Source organism: Juglans microcarpa x Juglans regia, chromosome 6D (assembly GCF_004785595.1).
Source record: "Juglans microcarpa x Juglans regia isolate MS1-56 chromosome 6D, Jm3101_v1.0, whole genome shotgun sequence".
In the NCBI taxonomy this organism is placed as follows: Eukaryota; Viridiplantae; Streptophyta; class Magnoliopsida; order Fagales; family Juglandaceae; genus Juglans; species Juglans microcarpa x Juglans regia.
In genome coordinates, this window is record NC_054604.1 from 37406302 (window position 1) to 37432889 (window position 26588).

Below are 26588 nucleotides of genomic sequence, written 5' to 3' on the forward strand. Positions count from 1 at the left end.
GTGGATGGTAGCCTTGGTGTCCATAAAAGAGCCAAGAAGACAAAAAAGAGTGGCACCGTGAGAGTCAACAGTCCACATTAACTTTTGGATCAGATTTTCAGCCACTCTTTTAGTAAGGGCAACGTGCGCTGCACGTATGCCCAGTTGATAAATAAATAAATAAATATTTAAAAAAAATTTAAAATAGTAAATGAGAAGGTAAAAAAAGAAATTTAAATAAAAATTAAACAAAACATATAATGAGAAGAAAGAAGTACAGACTTTACATATATTAGTATCTTAATTATTTATGTATATAATTACAACAGTGAGAAGTTTAAGAAGAAAAGATTTTGAATGTTTATGACGTAGTTTGATTTATAGGATGAGTAGAGAGTACGTTGAGTTTATTCTGACGTAGTTGTCTATGTTGATTCATTTCTGCTAGTATATTATCCACTCATTTTCTGAAACTGTAGTTACAATATTTACTAAATATAGTATGTGCTTCTGACGTAGTTGTCTATGTTGATTCATTTCTGCTAGTATATTATCCACTCATTTTCTGAAACTGTAGTTACAATATTTACTAAATATAGTATGTGCTCCTGTAATAATGAAAAAGTATAAAGACATAATGTATTAAATATTCTACATCGCCTGTTTGTTCGAAAAGATTAATAGTTGTACAATTCAATATTTCTTTTGCTATCAGTCCAAAGATAACAACCGTTATACATCTAATATCTTTCTCTATTTTTAGATAGACTCGTCAGCTAAAATTAATGAGAATATTAATAATTGCGTAATTTTAACAATTACTATGTTATATTTATCATGTAAGGAATGATCATTTAAAATGATGAGATAAAATGATTTACCGTGGCTATGAGATGCTCATGTTTTTACAATTATAGCACACAAATTTTTCATTGCTGTCATATCCAGTTGTTTTATTACAATTTGTACAGGACATGTAGTGGAACTTCAAGGTGAAGGAGATATTGTCCATATGGGCAGCAGGAGGCCTTTGGCGTCCCTTGAGATTGACTGCGTGCATCGGTGGCTTACTGTGTATTATAAATTTTAGATGCAGGTTGTTCTGTGAGTTATCTCTTTTATATCAAAGCTCCACTCTCTCCTAAATCATGCGTACTTTATTTATTTATTTACTTACAAAAGTAAATTTATCAATTATCACAATCCTGCTCACTACTAAAAAAAGAATTATCGCTATCACTCAAAAATTAGAGAATTCAATAAAGAATTGAATTATTACTGATTTTTTTGTCCATCCCTCTCTCTTCAATGTCTGCGTGCTGAAAAATTGGAAATAACATTTTATTATTTCTACATACTTTAATCAGATATTTAAATATGTCAAATATATTTTAGAGTATTTATTGTATTATTTGGTATATTTTTTATTTTTTGTAATAAATAATTGCTTAAAGTAGGTGGGATAGCTCCTTGGATTATAAATTTATATAATAAGTTAAATTTATTATTTAAAAATAAAAAATAAAAAATAAAAATTTATAAATCATTTGAAAATACTTTTCCTCAGCTTCTTAAGATGATATTTAAGTTAACTATTTTGTCATTTGGTGGAGTTCTGTACTTCTATTGTATGAAATTATGAATCATCGAATACAATTAAAAGATATCTATATTCATTTTTTCTTTTTCTTTTTCTTTTCTTTTCTTTTTTTTTCTTTTCTTTTTTTAAGAAAAAAAAAACAAATCATAATGGATTCTAATATGCGTTGAAATGAATTAAGTGCAGGAAATAATTAATGTGGGCATGCATCGTTTAGGTTGAATTAAAATCAAAGTGAAGAATATAAGATTTGGATCAAATATTTATTCTTTTTAAAAAAGCTAAAAATAAAAAACGAAGATGATTCCAATAGCTCTAGGCCTTGGACTCACCATTCGATAAAATGAGAGAACAAAAAAATGAATCCAATAAAGTAAGAGTAGTGGTATATCTCCGATGGATGTAGCTCGAGAACCCACCGAGAAAGGTAGAAAAAAGTTTTTTTAATTTTTTTATTCATTTTTTTTATATTCTTAAATATTTTTTTGAAAATAAAACAATTCACAACATTACTAAAAAATACTTATTTAATCACTAAGTAAAAAAATGAATTGGAACACAAGTTCGAGACCCACATTCGGTGAGTTTAGCATTTTTCATAAAGTAATAGATAACGTGTAGTTTAACACTCATTTGTAATATAATTTTTTTAAAATATAAAGAGATTCTTTCAAATGTAACTTTTTTTATATTTGATTCCTTATTTTTTATTTTGTTACATGAATTATGGAAAGGAAATTATTTATCATTATAAACATTTTAAATTAATTTCTCTCTTTTGTTATTGATTTTTTATTAAAACATATAATATTTAAATGATATGAAGAAAAAATAGATAAATAGATAAATTGATATATAGTATATTGTAAAAATTAATAAATAAAATAAATAAATAAATTTTAATAATATATCTATAAAAAAAATCCATTAAAATTGCAGATTTGATTATTTTATTTGATTTATTATTGACATTAGAAGAAGAGAAACTCGTGAGAGAGAGTGAGAAAGCGTGGGGGAGCTGGGTGGCTCGGTTGGACATGAGGGTGGCTAGGGGAGGTCGTCGGTGGGAGGAGGAGCTTCTGGTGGTGGAGCGGTGGCCGTGGGAACGGCTGACGGCTGACGGCTGACGGCGGCGCTAGGAGGAGAAATTTGTGGGTTTCGTGCATGGCCTAGGAATGAGCTATGGGCTTCGGGTCAAGGGGAGGAGGAAGGGGGAGGTCAAGGGAGACCCTTGGTAGTGCTCAATGGAGCTGGAGGCTGATGACGGCGGCGCCACAGTTGTGCGAAGCGAGGAACCTGAGAGGAGAGAGGGGCTCATGTGGGGGAAGAGGGACTGCCATGAGGGACTAGGTTCGGTGGGATGGTGCTCGCCGGTGTGAGGGGGAGCTGCCATGGTGGTCGGTGACATCGCTGGTGCCTCACATCGGCGCGGGGTTGAGGATGGTGAATCAATGAGAGAGGGAAGCTATTTCGGGTGGGGGAGAGAGAGACTCGTGGTGGCTAGGTCCGTGAGAGGTGGTCGCCAGTGGAAAGGGGAGCTCGTGCAGTGGTGGCTGGCGAAGAGCGACGGAGGGTTGTTGTGGCTGGGAGGAGTCGAGAGAAAAGCAAGGGGAGAGTGGCTATCGTCTAGGGGAAAGGGAATACACTGGGCAGAATGAAAATTTGGGATAGAAGTAAGGCAAAATGGGAAGAAAAAATATTAGACGAAAACACTGTTCACACATCATTCGCACTTTATATATAAGTAGATATATATATATATATATATATATATATTTATCATAGCCACTCTTTATATTATTATTGGTAGGAACCTAAAAAATAAGATTGATTGCAAACGCAATTCTTGTTCAATGTTTTCTTGAGTGATTCGATAGTTTCTTTGCACGTGTTTGACTATGTTTGCAACTTAACCTCCTTTATGTTCTGATGCCTAATTGCCATATGTTTGCCTTATAAATACACGTCACTTTTATAATATTGTACATGACTATGTTTTAAAATGAGAAGTATTTTTTATAAATACCTTATAGAACTAACACCACTTTATAAAAATATCTTTATTTTAAAATATATATTATGAAATATGTTGTAAAATATATTATGTGTATATAATTACTCGTAAGTAAGATCAGGAAGCTCCAAATCTTTTGATAGCACAAGAGAACATACACGAGCACTTTGTACTAGTGCATGAAACTCACAATGGTGAAAAGTAGGGGTGGGCAAAAACTCTGCCCGCTCCGACTCAGTCTGAACTTCGACGAGACTCCGACTTTTATAGAGTCGGAGTTTTCAGAAATCAAAGTTGAAGTCAAAGTCCAGAGCCCATGTTAGTTCTGAACTCCAACCTATTTTTTTTTTTAAAAAAATCACATAATCAAAACAACGTTTTTCCACTTCAAGAGGAATGGCATCGTTTTGTTCAGAAGGGGGTCTAAAATACAAGACCCACTACTGAAGTAACTAAACGACGTCGTTCCGTGAAGAAGGGGTCCAAAACGTAGTACCCCTACTAAAGTAATTAAACGACATCGTTCCGCTTGAAGTGGAATGATGTTGTTTCGTGAAAAAGGGGGTCCAAAATGTAGGACCCCTTTCTTCCCCCCTCACTTTCGCACAGCACCTGCAACTCCCTTTATCTCTCTCCTCTCCCCACTATACTTTAGCTCCCTTGCCGTCTACCGTCTCTTGAGGGCGTCGCCAGTCACGTTCCAGAGTTCATGAGTTGATTGTATTTGTAAGTCACTCACTCAATTTTTTTTGTAGAATATTAGGGTTTTGAAATAATTTAATTGTCACATTGTGGGTTGAAATTTGTGCAATATGTATGATTTTTTATTCATTTCAATGATTTTTTGTTTGCATTTCAATTATTTCGATTTTTAGACTGTTAAATCTAAGAATTGGGAGATTTAAGTTTTGAAAAAATCGAGAGATTTAGATTTTAGTTCCAAACAACGTTCGCTCGATTGTGGCTCGAGTGAACTTCACACAAATTGTTTTCTTGAGCCTTCGCTCGATTGTGGCTTAAGCAAACTTCACACATATTGTTCCCTCGAGCCTTCGCTCGAGTGTGTCTCCAGTGAACTTCACACAGATTGTTCGCTCGATCATTCGTTCGAGTGTGAGATTGAGCGTTACTTTATGGAAGATGTTGAGGCACCTAGTGCAACATTCAAGATATTAACTTGGTGGAAGATGAATTCTGGCAAGTTTCCATTCCTTTCCTGAATAACTAATGATGCGTTAGCCATTCATATTACCACGGTTGCCTCTAAGTCGACGTTTAGCACCGGAGGTTGTGTCTTGGATCCTTATCAGAGTTCATTGTCTTCGACCACCATGGAGGCCCTCGTTTGCACACAGAACTAGTTATGTTCAATGTACATTGGAGTAGATACCATTCATGTCGAGGGCTATAGGCTTGAATCAGGTAACTTTATGGTTTTAAATGATTATATACATAATTTTAATGTTCGCATTTTTTAATTTATATGAACTTGTAGACCTAGTTGTGAACCCCAGACTAATTGTAAATGACTAAGATAGACGCACCATGGGATGAATAACTGCCTAGCCCCTTACTCGTGAGAAACTCAATATCATCATGCAAAACTCATCAGAGTTAGAGGTGGAGGTGAGTTCATAATGTGTCATATTTTATGTCATGTATTACTTGGTTGATGGTTTAGAAGTCTATAGTTAAATGACTAAAGAAAACATAGTACATCTGATCAGTAAAACTTCATGCAGGAAATTACTATCGAGTCATCGACTCAAATGCATGGACTGTCAAGACTGATGCGGGACTGTGACTATTTGAATCAAATCTATGAAATTATTTATATTTTGGTGCTGTAAATTTAAATTTATTGCGAATTTGTAGTTTTAAATTTAAATTTATAGTTTGCACACATTAAATCGCCTATTTTTGTATTATACATGATGTAGTTATTGTATTTAAATTTTGGATTTTTTTAATTTTTAATTATTTGTTTACATGATTTTGTCTTTTTTTTTTTTTGTCTTAATATTTTTAAACATGGGTGGGCATAATTGCCATTCAAATTGGGCCTTCGATATTGGGTCGTGGGCCTAGGCCCAATCTGATTAAGGCCATTAGGCGCCCATTTCAACTCCAATAAGAACTCCGAGCTCCGACTCCAAATCTCGAATTTCGATTGAAATGCATATTTACCTCCGCCTTCGTCTCCAATTAGAGTCGAAGGTCGAATGTGGGCATTCCGACTCCATCTAAGTCGGAGCCCACCCCTAGTATAAATGGATGACAATGGTTGGAGTCTTGAATAGATAAATCCAAAGAAGCTATTGTTGCAACAAGCATGTTCGTTGGAATCTCTAAGGCTTTTGCTGTGGTATGTGAGTTGCACTTGCTACTTGGATGGCAGTGATTTTGGGTTCTTTTGGATAAGGAAAATCATAAATTTATAATTATTTTATAAATTTATTTACAATGAATGGTTGAGGGGACGTTTAGACCCTTGGGCTCTGAGCCCATATCTAAGACCAAGCTCATCCTCAAATCTAAGAAAGCTTATTGGAAGCCCCACGGATGGAGGGCTTCTAACCACGATCACAGGGTGAGATAACCTAGAAGAACCAGGGATGAGGCCAACAGCTGGACATGAATATCCTGAGTAAGATAACTCTTACAAAACAAGAGATATTATCTCCAAGTAATAAGGGATCATGAAGGATAAACACACACTACTGGTGACCAAAGTCAATCGTCATCACGCCACATCCTTCTATAAATAACTTGCCAGAAGTAACAAACCTTCCCATCTTCACTTTGATATACATTTATACTTGCGTTGTTACTGACTTAAGCATTGGAGTTTATACGGGGCGACCAGCGCCGTTCCTTCATTATCGTAAGGTTATCTGTATGGTTGGTAGTGTGAAATACGTCATTTACAGCAGTCATGTAAAATTAAGATTATTTTTAATAAAGTATCACAATTTTATTGGTTGATTTAAACTGAATTATAAAATAAATATAAAAAGATTGTAAATGTATAATTATTCTTTAGATAATTGGTGATTGGGGTATTATGGTATGACACGTGTAAAAAAGTAGTCATAAGAAATAGATTAATACTTTTCTTATCAAAAGAAGAAAAATAAATAACAAAAAGGAATAAGATCAGACGGATAGAAAAGAGAAAGGGGAAGGGGAGGAGAAGAGAGTAATTTCGGTTTTTAAGTTTTTAGAGATTAGGAGAGAGAGTTTAGAGAGAAAACAATCCCAAGATAGAGTAGGACTTGTTTGGAGAGTGAGAAAAGATGAGAATGTCAAGAATAATAGTAAGAAAGTTTCTGCCTATAATTATCTTGAACTTAATAATTATTTGGATGATCATTTTCGATAAATGGATGTATAATTTTTTATGCAAGCAAATATCAAACTATCTTATCATGAACTTGATAAGATAGTTTTAGCATTCCCAAAAGAATCATACTTCATTGACTTATCAAAAAAAAGAAATAGGAAAAATAGAATGTTTGTTGACATTGACACGCAACTCGCATGTAAATGTTATCATTTGGTAATGTGTATGTATTAATATTATATGTAGGTATATGATATATTGTTATATATAATAAATATCAACTAGTTAGTTATTAATTATTTATAAATTTTTTAAAATTTTATAATTTAATAGAAGTTCTACTTGTTACTTGTATAAATTTAATATTAGATTTTTTATTTTTATTTAATTTATTAATTATTAAATCTTATTCAAAAAGTAAAAAAATAAATAGTTCGAGCCTAAATTCGAGCTTGAGCTCGAGCTCAGCTCGACTCAAACTCGTTTGTGGGACGAGCTCGAGTTGAGAGTTTGGCTTATCGAATCAAGCTTGAACAAAGAATAAAAGAAATTACGAGCTCAGGCTCGAGTATTTTGAGTTGAGCCGAGCTCGACAAGCCAAAGACCGGCTCGACTCTGTTCGATTACAGCCCTACATGGCAGTCAGGTAGTCAGTCCTATTAACTGTCACTTGTTTTTCATTATTGGTAGCAAACGGAAAGCTACAAAGGAGGACCTTCAAGTTAATCACATCATGTATCTCTAATAAAAATTGAGCAATGAGCAAATCTTAAAACATATTAATCGAATTTTTTCCCAAGAGATTTCACAAAAGAAATTCCACAGTTATTTTAAACCCGCGCTTTTCAGTTACCATGATCTGTCACCCATAACGTGCAATTTCATTTCAATGCCATTACCCCTAGAACAAAGAAAAGAAACATTATTGCACAATGAGATATAATAAAATTCCATTGATAAAGTCCCAATCATATTCATACATAGGCTGCATTTTCAAGCATAAAATGTAACAACTTTTGTTACTCTATCTATAACAATAACCAGGGGCAAATCATTAGCTAGTTGAATGCATCTACCCACAATACATAGCAAACGCTAAAAGGGTCGTCACTCCCTAAATCGAGCATATGGAGTGAACATGATAAAGCTACCGAATTTTTATCTTTGTCAAGAAACTTGCAGCAGTTGTCATATCCTACCTAGCTAAGATCAGCTGCTTGGCCATTAAAAACCAGAATTTGACCGCACAGTGTACTCAGCCACAAATTGAGCAAAAGACGATGACTTGTTTTCAAGCAATCTTGCTGGAGAATCATATTCCTCGATAAGCCCTGCACCGAGAATACAGAAAAATTAGGTTCAGGCCATCAGATTACAACGAAATCATTCACATCATGATTCCATGAAAATATGGTGTGTAGGAAGAAATCATATGAGCCAAGAAAAAAAGAGAGGAAGAAATCATATGGCCATACTAACCATTATTTAGAAGCAAAACCATGTCACTATCAATAACGGAAGTTATCCGATGTGCAATGGTAATGACAGTACAGTCAGAAAAATGTTGCCTGAGGGTGTCCTGAATCAGATTATCCATAGTCGTATCGACGGAAGCAATAGCTTCATCAAGCACCAATACCTTGGTTTTCTTCAATAGCACACGCCCGAGGCAGACCAGCTGCTTCTGACCCATACTCCAATTCTCTCCATTCTCGGCAACTGCAAGGGCCCATATAATACTTATAAGCAATAAATTTCCATAATATACTTCAATGCTCTCTAAAAAAGAAGCTCAAAAGACAAACCAGCAGAATCTAGTTTTCCGTCTTTCTTCCTGATTTCATCTCCAAGTTGACACTTATCCAGAGCCTGAACAATTAGAGGGGTGAAACAATAAATAGATGAAATAATTACATAAGCAGGTGCCATCCACTGAACATAAATACCAAAAGTAGTGCCTGCATGTCGGCTTATAGTGAAAGATTATGAAGAAAGTTTCTTTCAATTAGCAAAGAAAGAAACCAACCCACCTCCCAAATTTGTTCATCTGCATACTCTTCAAGCGGATCCAGGTTGGTTCGTACGGTCCCTTCGAACATGGTTGGATCCTGAGGGATAATGCTTAGTCTAGACCGCAAATTATGCAGTCCGATCAAGGAGATATTAATGTCATCTATCATTATCTGACCAACAGTGGGTTCAACAATCCTCAAAAGTGTTTGTATGAGCGTGGATTTACCACTGCCGGTTCTCCCAACAATGCCAGTTTTCATTCCTCCGGGTAATGTGCATGTGAGACCTCGCAATACAAATGGCATATGCGGGGCATACCGTACCTACATTTCGCCCAATTACATTAGTTGAAACACCACACAATAAAAATATGGCCATGAACAACCCCATACACAACGCCACGGTTTTTGGGAGTAATAATCAACTTAGATTTGAAAGTACCTGCAGATCACGAATATCAACTTCTCTATGTGATGGCCAAGAATGATCTGGCCGGTTTTCTTCCGTCACAAGAGGTGGCTCACTCGGGATGCAAGTGTATTGAAGTATTCTCTCTACTGATATAATTTTGTTCTCCAGTTGGCAAATATTCCATATTACCCAGGATTGTAACATGTGTAGATTAAGTCCATATGTCACGGCCAAGCCCGCAATACCTTTAGAGAAAAAGAAAAAAAAAAGCAATAGATAGGTATTGTTCACGTGCCTTTACAATTTAAATCAGGAGAAAGAAATATTGTTAGTAGGACACCAGATGGGGAATTACTCACCCGGATCAATGACCCCCTCTGGAATAGAGACTAAGAAGAACAAGGAAATGGCAAATGTGATTGAAGATAACAAATCCAAGCGGACTCTCAACCATTCCATTGCACCAACAATATGGAACTTTGGTCAACTACACGCATCTGTAAGTCTCATACTTGTGTCACTAAATCTTGATTCTCCATCAAAGCTCCTAATAGTTGTTGAGCCGGAAATTGTTTCAGCAAAATGTTGTATCACTGGAGCTTTGCACACTCCAACTAATCTTGCTAGCTCTCGGGCAGAAGATATGTAATATTGCTGCATAAATACCGGTTTGTAAGAACACCTATATCCATACAAAGGTGGTAATAATACATTATAATACTACACTGGGCATTGGCTTTGATGGATGCTTAATGTTGATAGCTCTTTTAGATAGCTTTAAACCAGAATTTCTAAGGTGCACAGACAATACGCATTACACTGCATCGTCCAGCACCTTGGCAAACATCTATCTTAAGAAAATACATTTTAAACAGGTATTTATTCAACTAGCAACTAGGTGGAAATTTCTATATAAAAAAAAGACAACCGAATTCTGCACAAAGGATTGGCATTAAATCCTTTACTTTTCTAAGTGACAATTAATCTATTAAAGCTTGTAGCATGTAGAGGTAAATAAAGTGGTATAATGAACACATGGTGATATCACCATTTGAGATGTCATCTGATTAAGGCATCTTTATTATCTTCCCGACAAAGCCAGGTGGTATACCTGATACCCGATAAAGGTTGCAATGATTGGGATAAACATGATGAAAATCTGCCATGCAACTTGAGACATCACAGTAATAATTCCAAGGAGCTGGATCGTAGAGAAGGCAAGTGCCCCAGCTTGAGATGCAATGCTCAAATCCACAGCACTTTGGTCCGTAGAAGCCTGAAATGAGACGTACCGATATTTTAGAATCTTTTTCACATACATTATATCAGACTCCAAGAATGTGCGAGCATGTTTGCAAGCGAGAGAGGGGGATGGAGACAGAGCATATGGAAATTGTAAACTACATCCATCTGGAAGCAGTGAATGAAGGACCACCATAGTCGCTTTTCCACTTACTCTGTTTAGGATCCGTCCACTAGGAGTGGCATCAAAAAATGACATAGGGGCACGGAACATGCACAAGTGCATTTTATTGAAAAGTAGAGCAGCTGTCTTGTACCCAGCCGTTACAAGAAACGTGTCTCTCACAAGGATGCACAAGGAACTTCCAATGGCCAAAGCAACATAGACAATTATTAGAGTAGAGTTATCAACTGCAGGTTTCACGTCCTGCCAGACAGGAGTTGCCCAGGCCATCCAATAATTGCTTCCTATTTGATGGAGCTGAAAGAGAACCTGTGCCAGCAATATAAAAGGCACAAGAGCTCCTCCGTACGCCATGGTGATATATTTCCAATAGACTGAAAACCCAACCTTACCTTTCTCTCTCTCTTCTTCTTGGATAATCTGTCCTTTTGACCTGACTATGTCATCTGCTTTACCGTCTTTATTATCTTTATTTTCTTGTTTTTGAACAACCCCATTGGTACTAGCCATAATCCCGACTTCCTTCCTCGTACTTGTACTTTCAGAAACTGACCCTTCCTCCGCAGAATCGAGAGCTGACAAAGCTTTCTTGTGCGCTCCCACAAGTTCCGTAAAGTCGGTTCCTGAATTAAGAATATCATTGTACTTTCCAGCTTGAGTAATTCTTCCATCTTTCATGACCTAACAACAATTTAGCATCGTTTGATTATGAGATGAGATTTTGAAGGGAAATGATTGGGTTACTATCCTCTTGCTACTCATGTATTATTCTTTTTGTATTTGATTTTTTTTAATTTTTAATTTTACTTAATAATTAAGGAAGTAATTATTAGTAAAATTATATATTTTTTTAATTTTTACTTAATGATTAAGAATGTTAAAACATACTTAAAAGAAAATGAAAAAAAAAAGTAAATACACTACATATAGTAAATGGGTAGTAAATAGGTAGTAAACCTATCACTACCCTATTTTGAATAATAGTAAATTTTTTGAATTAAGATAAGATGAGATGAAATGATTTGTAAAAAAATATGTATTTGAATAATAAGATGAGATGAAAAGATTTGTAAAAAAGTGTATATTTTAATATTGAGATGAAATGAAATGATTTTAAATTTTTAAGATTTGATAAAATGGTGAGTCTTACCAATTATTGAGAAGTATTTAATTATTGGATAAAAAATATTATGAATATATTAAAAATAAGTAATATCTATTATTAATTTGAAAACCCATAAATATTTTGACTTTACCAAAATATATTTTTTGTAGTCGGCCGTAATTATTTCAATATTTCCAAATACGAAAGCATTTCTTTGTTAAACGAAATCTTTTTCTAATTATATATTACAAAAAAATATTCCCAAAAATATTTCCAAAATTATTTCTTTGTTTTTCTAATTATATAGTACAATAAAATAAAAAATTCTAATAGATAATTATATATATTAAAAATGTGGTAGTATTTTTTTCCCAATTTTTAGTTTCGAATTTTGTAATAAAATCTCAAACTTGCAACCACCTTCAATTGTTAAGTGCATGCATTGTCGTGCTGACTATTAGGATATGAGGCACAGGAGAGTCTGATTGGCTGGAAAGCAATTGTTACATCAATGCACAGTATACAAAATGCAAAGATGAGTTAAAACATAGTTGAATGTGTGTTTGGATACGGAGATAAAATAAATAGTACAATTGATATAAGATTGTTGGACTCTTATCTACGTATCCAAACTGGAACTTAAATGCAAGTTCACAGGCAGCCATAATTTTAGCCTATAAAATGTGAATGGCTCACCAGGATAAGATCAGCAGCAGGTAAGAACTCCACTTGATGAGTAACATAAATCACTGTTTTTGAACTCAAAAGCCCCAGCAAACATTCCTGCAATATAGAAATAAATGTATTCAGAAAGTTTCGAAACCACCATGGTAAACAAAACAGAACAAAGTGTATTGGCATAATAAATTAGGAACAAACCTCCTCCCGACAGAAAATGAATAGGGAAGTAAATTACCTTAAACAGATGGGATCCAGTATGGGCATCCATAGCACTAAAGGGATCATCAAATAGATAGATATCAGCATCTTGGTACAGAGCACGTGCAATTTGGATTCTTTGCTTCTGCCCGCCACTCAAATTGATTCCTCTCTCCCCTATGACTATCTGATCTCCAAACGAAAGAATTTCCAGGTCCTTCTTCAAGGAGCATGCTTCAAGGACCCTCTCATATTTTTATCTGTCCATAGCTTTACCAAACAATATGTTCTCTTCTATCTTGCCACTTTGTATCCATGGTGACTGAGCAACATAGGCCTCTGTTCCACACAACTTAATGGTCCCAGATATCTTGGTGACTTCTCCCAGGATACATGAAAGCAAACTGGACTTTCCTGCTCCAACAGTCCCACAAACAGCAACCCTCGTGCCATTTTGCACTTTGAGATTTATATCTTTCAACGTTGAATTAGGGGAAGATAAATCTCAAGAGAAATTTCCATCAATAATCTCTATTGTTGTATCAGAACCACCTCTAGGAAGCCTCTCTATAGCATCAGACTACAAGTCATCCAAATGAAGAAATGATGATATTCGATCAAGGGACACTTTAGTTTGAACTATCATTGAGATTGTTTCAGGAAGATTATACATGGGCTCCTGAAGAATCCTAAACGTTGCAAGTGCTGATAAGATCTTGCCTGACTCAAGCGGGATCCCCATTAGAATACAAGCACAAAATGTGACCACAGATACAAATGTCGGAGCACCCCAGAAGACAAACGAGGTCATTGCCGAAGTGCAAACAAATTTCTTCAGCCACCAGCCTCTGCGTTCCTGAGATCGGTAATTCTAGATAGAAACTTCATCTCCCATGCTTGAAGCTTAAGAATCCTCATGTTCCTCAAAATCTCAGATGTTGCCTTCATCCTTCTGTCTTTCAATTCCATTATCTTGTCCTGAAATTTCTCCTGTAATTTTCCCAAAGGAAAATTTGCCAACATAAGAAGTATAGTTGCAACAAAAGCTGCAACTGAAGCAAGCTCATGATTTTTATACAAGATTAACAACGTAATGGCAACTTGCACAAGGACCATCCATGGATCGTCCATACAGTAAGCGAAGTCACCTACCCTCTCAGCATCAACAGCCATGAAATTGATGACCTCCCCGCTAGTGTGACCTTGCTTTGACTGGCATGAAAGGTTCAGACCTTTATTGTAGACCATTGTGACCAATACTACTCGGACCCTAATTCCAGCCAGTTGTGCCCTAAAGAACCAGTGCCTCTGTGAGATGCATTCCACATGTTTTGCAGCAAAAAATACTGAAACGAAAACATAGCCTTCACTCTTGAAGTCCCGCCGCCCATTGAGGTATTGGACAAAAGTGTCAATAAGATATGGCCCGACATAGGTAGCCAGTGTGTATACAAATGCGAGAAAGCCTGTCAAAAGAATTTCCTTCCATGCCGTGAAGATTAATACCTTCGCCAACTTCAGTGTAGTCACTCCATTATTGGTACTACACTCTGCCTGAAGCTTATTTCTAAAAGCTGGAAAGGCCCCAACTACGCTATCACCAGGAGCAAGTTGAGGAACATCATCAATGTCTAACGTCTTGTTGTTGCCAGCAGCAATTAGGGAATCCATCCAAGAGAACGTAAGGATGCAGAAAATCCCAGCATTTGAATAAGGGGTTACAGTTTCACCCCCCTTAGGCTTATTTGACTCTGCTTCATTAGTTGCACTAGAATCACCATTCAAAAGAGGTTCTTCAAAAAGGGTATCTTCATCCTCGTTCTTCCCAAAGAACCCCACATAACAGAAGAACAGACCCATGACAATGGAGATGACATTGGAAACAAAATACTGTAGGGACAAATTAACGCGTTCTCTATAAAGAACGATGTTTTCAACAAGGCTATAACAAAAAATGGAGAGGTAGAAACCCCACCAAACTCTCAGTAAAAAGGGGTACTTTTTTTCACCTGAATTAAAGGATGGGGCACGCAAGTAGGCACAAACTGCACCCCAAGCGAGGGTCCTAAGCGCTAAATCCAAAAGGGAAACAAGCCCTTCCTCAGACCAACCATTTCTATACCAATAGAAGTAATTCAAAAAACATAAGACAAGACTAAACACAGAAACACCCAAACAACAAATTAGAGTTAGTTTATAGTACAAACTCCGAATGTTCTTAAACCTTTCCTTTGGACCTTCACTGTGACCCGCCTTGAATTTCTTGCACACCCATGAGATGGTCAGGACAAACAACAAAACCAAGTGTAATGAACCAGAAAAGCCATGTAGGAAAATGGGTTTGAGGAGAAAATCAGTCCCCGAGTAAGAGAGTGAGGAGACGTTGTGCGAGAACGAGATTGACATAACGTGCTTGGACGAAGGAAGAGGTTCCATTTTCCGTTAAAATTTTTGTGGAGGTTTTTCTGTGAGATGGGTGGGCAAGACTTCTGTGGATTCTATGTTAAGAGCGACAAATATTCTCGTGTATATAAAGGGAAAGAGTTTGCGGGCATGGTGGAATAGAGAGAGAGAGAGAGATAGAGAGACAGAGACAGAGAGACAGAGAGAGAGTCAAAGGAACCTTTCCTTGGTCGTCGAATAACGTGGTGAGCAAGACTGGGAGGTTGGACATTGCAACGAAGATGCTGCAAAATGACAAACAAAAGGTTTACGTTTTTGGCAGGCAGGGCATGGACTCGTAGAGGGAGACATTCGAACTCTTAACTATTTAATAATTATTCTTAATCTCATCTCATCTCATATCTGAAAACAAACGAGCCCAGGGGTCAAAAGCCCCCCTCCCAGGGCGACTTTCAATTCCTATCGTAGTTTGGTATTTCGATTCGAATAGAAAATGGGCTCAAATGAGTAATCTGTATGATGTTCGCTTGAGCGTCAATCAAGCGAACATCACTTGAAACAACAACAAAAAAATCTAACTTTTACAAAAACGAAACCGGAGTTTCGAGTCAGAGTTCAGAGCCCACATGGGATCTGACTCCTACTCCGAATTCCGATTACTAGAGTCAATTCTACAAATTTCAACTCCATCGGAGTTGGAGCCTTGTCGAAACTCATAAATTTTGCATACCCCTAATCGAAACCCATAAAAAGAAAACATCATAAATTAAATTTACATATTTCAATTATTTTTTTCCTAATTTACGCATTAAATTGTCAAAATTGATAACTAACATATTAAGTAATCAATATAAAACAATATTTTAGCCACGTAGAGATCTTACGAAAATAAACTCAACAATTGATGTAATTTGATATCATATGTGAGATTATAAAATTACTTTTATTGTAAAATAAATAAATATAACGTATCATATGAAGTTTTGTCAGTTTGTGAGTTTACTTTTATATGATCTCTTTGTGGTTGTACCATTCTCAATAATCAATAGTTGACAAATAAAATTTGGCCATTGGTGATTTGATCTTGAATGACTGCGAATTGAAAATTCAGTACATGGTTTCAATTGTCAAATTTGGTAGTTTATGACATAGTAAAAATGATGATGGTTTGTAATTATAAGTTTTGGTGATTTAAGATATATATTAGGAAAAAAAATTGACACTTGAAGGATACAACATAATCCAAATACGAAAATATTTCATAATATAATTGAAGGATAAAAGATTAACTAGTTATAATTGGTACTCTTTATGCTAAAACACAAGATACTATTGTATGGACAAATTAGGATAAGTCACTAAAGTTGGATGACAAGAAGTTCACCAATTGTTGCATTGGATAAAGAACATGAAAAATGATAGAATTACTAAACCATAACATTTTGTTTATAACTATTATTTTATTATGCAAATTAGGTAACAAAGTTATGCAATATACATCCTTAACCATTCACAAAAAAAAATTAAAAATATAAGTGAGTGGAAATTCAGATTTTCAACCACTCTTTTAGGACTGCTTTGAATAAACAGATGATTATAGTGTCTTTTGGATATTGAGTTGAGATATTGTAATATGTTTTGAATATTGAGTTGAAATAAAAATTAAAAGTTAAATAAAATATTATTAGAATATTATTTTTTAATATTATTATTGTTTTAGAATTTGAAAAAGTTGAATTGTTTAGTATATTTTGTGTGAAAATTTAGAAAAGTTGTAATGATAAGATGAAATACTTCTTATATCCAAACAGAGCTGAATCTCATATAATATCATCTCATCTCATCTTAATATCCAAACATCACAAACGTAAACACTTTTCAATTTCAAATATTCAAATTTTTAAGCTAATCATTACTTAATTTTTACAACGTTATCAAACTTTCAAATAAAACATAAAAAATAATTCAACTTTTCAAATTTTAAAACAAAAATTATATTAAAAAACTATATTCTAACAATATTTTGAATTTATAATATTTTTTTTTCAAGTTTTTCTCTTTCATTTTCAAAAATCCCATAAAACATTTTAACTCAAACCATTTCTAAATCATCTCATCTCAACTCAAATATTTCATTACTATTCACAAACCATCTCAACTCATCTCAACTCACTATCTAAACCAAGCCTTAATTATCTTTGGCAGAACCTAAAGAGTAGATTGATTGCAAACACAATTCTCGACTATATTTGTAATTTAAGAAATGATATTTACAATCATAGAATAAGTGCCACACATCTTTTAAAAAATATATAAATAAATATAAGATCAACATAAAAAAAATTAATTTTTTAATAATTGACGGTATTATTTTTCAAAAGGCAAACGCCATACTTGCACAACCTGATGTATCTAGCATTACTATTGTAAACGTGCTTTATACTTTGATTCCTTTCCATAGGTCGGTAATCTGGCTGTCTGTCTAAAACATGTTTTTCACTTGACAAAGACTTGCGGGTAAAATAATGGGAAGATGGAACGAGTTTTAGTCATAACTATATAAGATAATAGTAATACAGTAGCTGAATAACTAAGATCATGAAGCTCCAAATCTCTGGTAGCACAAGAGAACACGAGCACTTCGTACTAGTTCATGAAGCTCACACACGGTGGAAAGGGATGACAATGGTTGAGCTCTTGAATGGGGGTAAGCTAAGGAGGCTGTCGTTGGAACAAGCATCATCGTTTGGAGTTAGCATTTTGTTGTGCTATGTTAGCTGTACGCACTGGTTGGATTTATTGCACAATGCGATACAATAAAATTCCATTGACAAACTCCCAATCATATTCACATGTAGACTTCATTTTCAAGCATAAAAAGTTACAACTTTTGTTCCTCTATCCATAACAATAACTACGGGCAAACCATTAGCTGGTTGAATGGATCTGCCTACAACACACAGCAAACGCTAAAAGGGTCGTCGCCCCTAAATCGTACATATGGAGTGAACATGATAAAGCTACCGAATTTTCATCTTTGTCAAGAAACTTGCAGGAGTTGTCGTATCCTACCTAACTAAGATCAGCTGGTCGGTCGTTAAAAATCAGAATTTGACCGCACAGTGTACTCAGCCACAAGTTGAGCAAAAGAAGATGACTTGTTTTCAAGCAATCTTGCTGGAGAATCATATTCCTCGATAAGCCCTGCACCAAGAATACAGAAAAATTAGCTTCGGGCCATAAGATTACAATGAAATCATTCACATCATGATTCCATGAAAATATGGTGCAGGAAGAAATCATATGAGCCAAGAAAAAAGAGAGGAAGAAATCATATGGCCATGCTAACCATTATTTAGAAGCAAAACCATGTCACTATCAATAACGGAAGTTATCCGATGTGCAATGGTAATGACAGTACAGTCGGAAAAATGTTGCCTGAGGGTTTCCTGAATCAGATTATCTGTAGCCGTATCAACGGAAGCAGTAGCTTCATCAAGCACCAATACCTTGCTTTTCTTCAGTAGCACACGTCCAAGGCAGACCAGCTGCCTCTGACCCATACTCCAATTCTCTCCATTCTCGGTAACTGCAAGGGCCAATATAATACTTATAAGCAATAAATTTCCATAATATACTTCAATGCTCTATAAAAGAGAAGCTGAAAAGACAAACCAGCAGAATCTAGTTTTCCCTCTTTCTTCTTGATTTCATCTCCAAGTTGACACTTATCCAGAGCCTGAACAATTTGAGGGGTGAAACAATAAACAGATGAAATAATTATATAAGCAGGTGCCACCCACTGAACATATATACCAAAAGTAGTGCGTGCATGTCTGCTTATGATGAAAGATTATGAAGACAATTTCTTTCAATTAACAAAGAAAGAAACCAACCCACCTCCCAAATTTGTTCATCTGCATACTCTTCAAGAGGATCCAGGTTGGTTCGTATCGTCCCTTCAAACATGGTAGGATCCTGAGGGATAATGCTTAGCCTAGACCGCAAATCATGCAGTCCAATCAAGGAGATATTAATGCCATCTATCATTATCTGACCAGCAGTGGGTTCAACAATCCTGAAAAGTGTTTGTATGAGAGTGGATTTACCACTGCCTGTTCTCCCTACAATGCCAGTTTTCATTCCTCCGGGTAATGTGCATGTAAGACCTCGCAAAACAAATGGCATATGCGGGGCATACCGTACCTACATTTCGCCCATTTACAATAGTTGAAACACAACCCAAACAAAATTATGGCCATGAAAAAAAAATACAAAACGCCACGGTTTTTGGGAGTAATAATCAACTTAGACTTGAAAGTACCTGCAGATCATGAATATCAACTTCTCCATCTGAGGGCCAAGAATGATCTGGCCGGTTTTCTTCCGTCACAAGAGGTGGCTCACTTGGGATGCAAGTGTATTGAAGTATTCTCTCTACTGATATAATTTTGTTCTCCAGTCGGCAAATATTCCATATTACCCAGGTTTGTAAAATGTTTAGATTAAGTCCATATGTCACGGCCAAGCCCGCAATACCTGTAGAGAGAAAGGAAAGAAAGGCAATAGATAGGCATTGTTCATGTGCCTTTACAATTTAAATCAAGAGCAAGAAATATCGTTAGTAGGCCACCAGACTCACCTGGATCAATGACTCCTTCTGGAATAGAGATTAAGAAGAACAAGGAAATGGCAAATGTGATTGAAGATAACAAATCCAAGCGGAAGCACAACCATTCCATTGCACCAGCAATATGGAACTTTGGTCGAGTATACGCATCCGTAAGTCTCATACTCGTGTCACTAAATCTTGATTCTTCATCAAAGCTTCTAATAGTTGTTGAGCCTGAAATTGTTTCAGCAAAATGTTGTATCACTGGAGCTTTGCACACCCCAACTAATCTTGCTAGCTCTCGTGCGGAAGATATGTAATATTGCTGCATAAATACACGTCTGTAAGAACACCTATCTCCACACAACAATGGTAATAATACCTTATAATACTACACTAGGCATTGGCTTTGATGGATGCTTAATGTTGATAGTTCTTTAGATAGCTCTAAACCAGAATTTCTGAGGTGCACAGACAATATGCATTACACTGCATCATCCAGCACCTTGGCAAACATCTATCTTAAGAAAATACATTTTAAATAGGTATTCATTCATCTAGCAACAAGGTGCAAATTTCTATATAAAAAAGAGAGGCGAATTCTGGACAAAGGATTGGCATTTAATCCTTTGTTATTGTAAGTGACAGTTAATCTATTAAAGCTTGTAGCATGTAGAGGTAAATAAAGTGGTATAATGAACACATGGTGATATCATTGCCGCCATTTGAGATGTCATCTGATTAAGGCATGTTTCGGCATAATATGCAATGGAACTTCCCGACAAAGTCAGGTGGTATACCTGATACCAGATACAGGTTCCAATGACTGGGATAAATATGATGAAAATTTGCCAGGCAACTTGAGACACCACAACAATAATTCCAAAGAGCTGGATCATAGAGAAGGCAACTGCCCCGGTTTGAGATGCAATGTTCAAATCCACAGCACTTTGATCCGTAGAAACCTGAAATGAAACATACTGATATTTTAGAATCTTTTTCACATGCATTATATTAGACCCCCAAGAATGTGTGTGCATGTTTGCATGCGAGAGAGGGGGATGGAGACAGAGACAAGATTTCTTAATAAGAATAACAATGCTATATGAAAATTGTAAACTACATCCATCTGGAAGCAGTGAATGAAGGAGCACCATAGATGCTTTTCTGCTTACTCTGTTTAGGATTCGTCCACTAGGAGTGGCATCAAAAAATGACATAGGGGCACGGAAAATGCACAAGTGCATTTTATTGAAAAGTATAGTAGCTGTCTTGTATGCAGCCGAGACAAGAAACATTGCTCTCACAAGGATGCACAAGGAACTTCCAATGGCCAAAGCAACATAGACAATTATTAGAGTAGAGTAATCAACTGCAGGTTTCACGTCCTGTGAGACAGGAGTTGCCCAGGCCATCCAATAATTGCTTCCAATTTGAAGGAGCTGAAAGAGAACCTGTGCCAGCAATATAAAAGGCACAAGAGCTCCTCCGTACGCCATGGTGATATATTTCCAATAGACTGAAAACCCAACTTTTCCTTTCTCTCTCTCTTCTTCTTGGATAATTTGTCCTTTTGACCTGACTATGTCATCTGCTTTACCATCTTGATTATCTTGATTTTCTTGTTTTTGAACAACCCCATTAGTACTAGCCATAATCTCAACTTCCTTCCTCGTACTTGTACTTTCAAAAACTGACCCTTCCTCCGCAGAATCGAGAGCTGACAAAGCTTTCTTGTGCGCTCCCACAAGTTCCATAAAGTCGGTTCCTGAATTAAGGATATCATTGTACTTTCCAGCTTGAGTAATTCTTCCATCTTTCATGACCTAACAACAATTTAAACGCAAGTTCACAGGCAGCCATAATTTTAGCCTATAAATGAAAACCCAAAAATAAACTAAAATGTGAATGGCTCACCAGGATAAGATCAGCAGCAGGTAAGAACTCCACTTGATGAGTAACATAAATCATTGTTTTTGAACTCAAAAGGCCCAGCAAACATTCCTGCCATATAGAAATAAATGTATTCAGGACAAAGTGCATCGCTAGGTAACCATTAATGAACTTTTACGCATAATAAATTAGAATCTAAACTCCTCCCAACTGAAAATTTATAGGGCGGTAAATTACCTTAAACAAATGGGATCCAGTATGGGCATCCACGGCACTAAAGGGATCATCAAACATATAGATATCAGCATCTTGGTACAGAGCACGTGCAATTTGGATTCTTTGCTTCTGCCCTCCACTCAAATTGATTCCTCTCTCCCCTATGACTGTCTGATCCCCAAACGAGAGAATTTCCAAGTCCTTCTTCAAGGAGCATGCTTCAAGGACCCTCTCATATTTTTCTCTGTCCATAGCTTTACCAAACAATATGTTCTCTTCTATTTTGCCACTTTGTATCCATGGTGACTGAGCAACATAGGCCTTTGTTCCACACAACTTAATGGCCCCAGATATCTTGGGGACTTCTCCCAGGATACATGAAAGCAAACTGGACTTTCCTGCACCAACATTCCCACAAACAGCAACCCTCATGCCATTTTGCACTTTGAGGTTTATTTCTTTCAAAGTCGAATTAGGGGAAGATAAATCCCAAGAGAAATTCCCATCAATAATCTCGATTGCTGTATCAGAACCACCTCTAGGAAGCCTCTCTATAACATCAGACTGCAAGTCATCAAGATGAAGAAACGACGCAATTCGATCAAGGGACACTTTAGTTTGAACTATCATTGAGATTGTATCAGGAAGACTGTAGATGGGCTCCTGAAGAATCCTAAACGTTGCAAGTGCAGATAAGATCTTGCCCAACTCAAGTGGGATCCCCATTAGCATACAAGCACAAAATGTGACCACAGACACAAATGTTGGAGCACCCCAGAAGACAAATGAGGTCATTGCCGAAGTGTACAAAAACTTCTTCAGCCATCCTGACTCTGTGTTCCTGAGCTCCGTAATTCTAGATAGAAACTTCATCTCCCATCCTTGAAGCTTGAGAATCCTCATGTTCCTCAAAATCTCAGATGTTGCCTTCATCCTTCTGTCTTTCGATTCCATTATCTTGCCCTGAAATTTCTCCTGTAATTTTCCCAAAGGAAAATTTGCTAACATAACAAGTATAGTTGCAACAAAAGCTGCAACTGAAGCAAGTCCAAGATTTCTATACAAGATTAACAACGCAATGGCAACTTGCACAAGGACCATCCATGGATCGTGCATATAGTAAGCGAAGTCACCTACCCTCTCAGCATCAACAGCCATGAAATTGATTATCTCCCCGCTAGTGTGACCCTGCTTAGACTGGCATGAAAGGGTCAGACCTTTATTGTAGACCATTGTGACCAACACTGCTCGGACCCTAATTCCAGCCAGTTGCGCCCTAAAGATCCAGTGCCTCTGTGAGATGCATTCCACAAGTTTTGCGGCAAAAAATACTGAAACGAGAACATAGCCTTGACTCTTGAAGGCCCGCCGCCCATTGAGGTATTGGACAAAAGTGTCAATAAGATATGGCCCGACATAGGTAGCCAGTGTGTATACAAGCCCGAGAAAGCCTGTCAAAAGAATTTCCTTCCATGCTGTGAAGATTAATACCTTCACCAACTTCAGTGTGGTCACTCCATTATTTGTACCACGCTCTACCTGAAGCTTATTTCTAAAAGTTGGAAAGGCCCCAATTACGCTATCACCAGGATCAAGTTGAGGAACATCCTCAATGTCTAATGTCTTCTTGTTGCCAGCTGCAATTAGGGAACCCATCCAAGAGAACGTAAGGATGCTGAAAATCCCAGCATTTGAATAAGGGGTCAGAGTTTCACCCCCTTAGGCTTATTTGACTCTGCTTCATTAGTTGCACTAGAATCACCATTCAAAAGAGGTTCTTCAAGAAGGGTATCTTTGCCCTCATTCTTCCCACAGAACCCCACATAACAGAAGAACAGACCCATGACAAGGGAGACGACATCGGAAACAAAATACTGAAGGGATAAATTAACGCGTTCTCTGTAAAGAACGATGTCTACAACAAGGCTATAACAAGAAATGGAGAGGTAGAAACCCCACCAAACTCTCAGTAAAAACGGGTACTTTGTTTCACCTGAATTAAAGGATGGGGAATGCAAGTAGACACAAACTGCACCCCAAGCGAGGGTCCTAACCGCTAAATCCAAAAGGGTAACAAGCGCTTCCTCAGACCAACCATTTCTATACCAATAAAAGTAATTCAATAAACATAAGACAAGACTAAACAAGGAAACACCCAAACAACAAATTAGAGTTAGTTTATAGTACAAACTCCGGGTGTTCTTAAACCTTTCCTTTGGACCTTCACTGTGACGCGCCCTGAATTTCTTGGACACCCACGAGATGGTCAGGACAAACAACAAAACCAGGTGTAACAAGCCAGAAAACCCACGTAGGAAAACTGGTTTGAGGAGAAAATCAGTACCCGAGTACAAGAATGAGGAGTAGTAGTGCAAGAACGAGATTGACTTACCGTGCTTTGACGAAGGAAGAGGTTCCATTTTCCGTTGGGATTTTTGTGGAGGTTTTTCTGTGAGATGGGTGTGCAAGACTTCGGTGGATTCTATGTGAAGAGCAACAGATTTTCTCGTGTATATGAAAGAGTTTGCGGGCATGGAGGAATAGTTTCCAAAATTCAGAGAGAGAGAGAGAGAGAGAGAGAGTGTGTGAGTCCAAACTGGGAGGTCGGACATTGCAACGAATGTGCTGCAAAATGACAAACAAAAGGTTGACCTTTTTGGCAGGCAGGGATGGACTCGTAGAGGGAGACATTCGAACTCTTAACTATTTAATAATTATTCTTAATTTACAACGTCAACATTTTTATTTGTAATAAAAAAAATTCCAATTCCTGTCTCACCCGTCCCAAGCTGTGTTAAAGACAAGATGACGATGACGTTGTGATTTGCATGTGTTCATTTCGTTGTGTGCTCAGCAAGCAAATTGACCATTAATCCAGGACCATATTTTTAAAATAACAAAAATGCTCTTATTTTACACTTTATAAAAATACTCTTTAAATATCATTACTGATCTCTCATTTTCTTTTAAAAAAGAAAAAAAGTAGACATGGGATTAATAAGTTTTTTTTTTTTTTTTTTGGGGCGGGAAAATGGGATTTTAAGTACAATTTTAGAAATTCGATGCTTAGAAACGAGAGAAATAAATATTATAATATTAATTGAGAAATAATAAATAAATAAATAAAAATTGGAATGTTAACACTTGAATATTGTGAAAGATTATGATATAAAGTATAAATTGAGGTGGTGAAAATGGTAGTGGGGACACCAGACGATGTTTGAGTGGAAAATTAGACCAAGGGTTGGGGCCCTTAATAAGGGGAAAGAAGAAAAAAGAGTGGCACCGTGAGAGTCAACAGTCCACGTTAAAATTGTCTCTTTTGGATCAGATTTTTAACCTCTTGTTCAATGTTTTCTTCAATGATTCGATCAGTTTCTTTGCACGTGTTTGACTATGTTTGTAACTTGACCTGCTTTATATTCTGATGCCTAATTGCACATGTCTGCCTTATAATTACACGCCACTTTTCATAATATTGCATAGATTCTTATCTTTCATATAAAACACAAAATATAATTCAATCTTTTCAATTTTTAAAATAAAAATTATATTCTAATAATTTTTTAAATTTATAATATTTGTATTCAAATTTTTCTCATTCATTTTTCAAAACTCCATAAAATATTTTAATTCAAATCATTTTTAACTCATCTCATCTCAACTCAAATATCTCACTATCATTCACAAACCATCTTAATTCATCTCATCTCAACTCACTATTTAAACCAAACCTAAATTATCTTTGGCAGAACTTAAAGAGTAGATTGATTGCAAATGCACTTCTTGACTATGTTTGTAACTTAGAAATGATATTTACAGTAATACAGTAAGTATCACACATTTCTTTTTAAAAAAATAAATAAGTATGAGATTTAGATAAAAAATAATAATAATAATAATAATTTTTTAATAATTAATCCTACTACTTTTCCAAAGGTATACGCGATACTTCAACATGTTGTATCTAGCATTACTACTGTAACTTAAGTACTTTATACTTAGATTTCTGGCAATAAGTCGGTCTGTCTGTCTGTCTATAATATTTTCTTTCTCTTGACAAAGACTTGCGGTAAAATAATGGGAAGATGGATCAAGTTTTAGGCTGTGTTTGGATGTTGATATGAGTTGAGTTGAGATGATAAAATATTGTTAGAATATTATTTTTTAATATTATTAATATTTTAAAATTTGAAAAAGTTGAATTATTTATTATATTTTGTATTGAAATTTGAAAAGTTGTAATGATGATTTGAGATAAGTTAAGATGTGTTTAGGTTCCAAACGTACCTTAGTCATAACTAAGATAATAGTAATACATTAATTGAATAAAATATTGTTAGAATATAATGAAATGACAAATCTCGTTTATTTACACAATAAAATGAAAGTTAAAAATTGAATAAAATATTATTTACACAGATGAAATGAGAAGAAAATTAAATAAAAAATTATTAGAATATTATTTTTTAATATTATTTTTATTTGAAAATTTTAAAAAATTAAATTACTTATTATATTTTGTATGAGAATTTAAAAAAATTTAATGATAAGATGAGATAACAAACGAGTCCAATAAGCTCCAAATCTCTAGTAGCCGTAGCACAAGAGAACACGAGCACTTCGTGCTAGCTCATGAAGCTCACACTCCGGTGGAAAGGGATGACAATGGTTGAGCTCTTGAATGCGTAATC

The 26588-nt window shown here is 35.9% G+C and overlaps 2 protein-coding genes and 1 pseudogene across 5 annotated transcripts in view; all 3 read right to left on the minus strand.

The window, feature by feature from the left end:
- The window catches only part of LOC121235033 (ABC transporter C family member 3-like), a 31153-nt gene extending 7603 nt beyond the window's left edge, over nt 1–23550 (minus strand). The window contains exons 1-10 of one of the 4 annotated variants that reach the window (XM_041131236.1): nt 21916–23550; nt 21703–21789; nt 20961–21611; nt 20586–20750; nt 19816–20110; nt 19498–19712; nt 8967–9272; nt 8742–8805; nt 8416–8655; nt 8033–8267 (exon numbers count right to left, since the gene is read on the minus strand). In XM_041131236.1, the coding sequence (XP_040987170.1) occupies nt 8161–8267; nt 8416–8655; nt 8742–8805; nt 8967–9272; nt 19498–19712; nt 19816–20110; nt 20586–20750; nt 20961–21611; nt 21703–21789; nt 21916–23550 (3765 nt within the window). In that variant the 3' untranslated portion in view covers nt 8033–8160. Of the gene's footprint in view, nt 1–8032; nt 8268–8415; nt 8656–8741; nt 8806–8966; nt 9273–18095; nt 18378–18522; nt 18763–18848; nt 18913–19073; nt 19380–19497; nt 19713–19815; nt 20111–20585; nt 20751–20960; nt 21612–21702; nt 21790–21915 lie in introns of those variants that run through there. The other 3 variants (XM_041131234.1, XM_041131235.1, XM_041131238.1) reach the window with 3 other exon arrangements.
- On the minus strand, nt 9836–15206 carry LOC121234484 (annotated as a pseudogene).
- Nucleotides 23551–23597: 47 nt separating the features above from the next.
- On the minus strand, nt 23598–24506 carry LOC121235035 (ABC transporter C family member 3-like). The gene has a single exon (XM_041131239.1). It carries the CDS (start codon nt 24504–24506, stop codon nt 23598–23600), a length of 909 nt encoding a protein of 302 aa, XP_040987173.1.
- Between the last annotated feature and the right edge of the window lie 2082 nt (nt 24507–26588).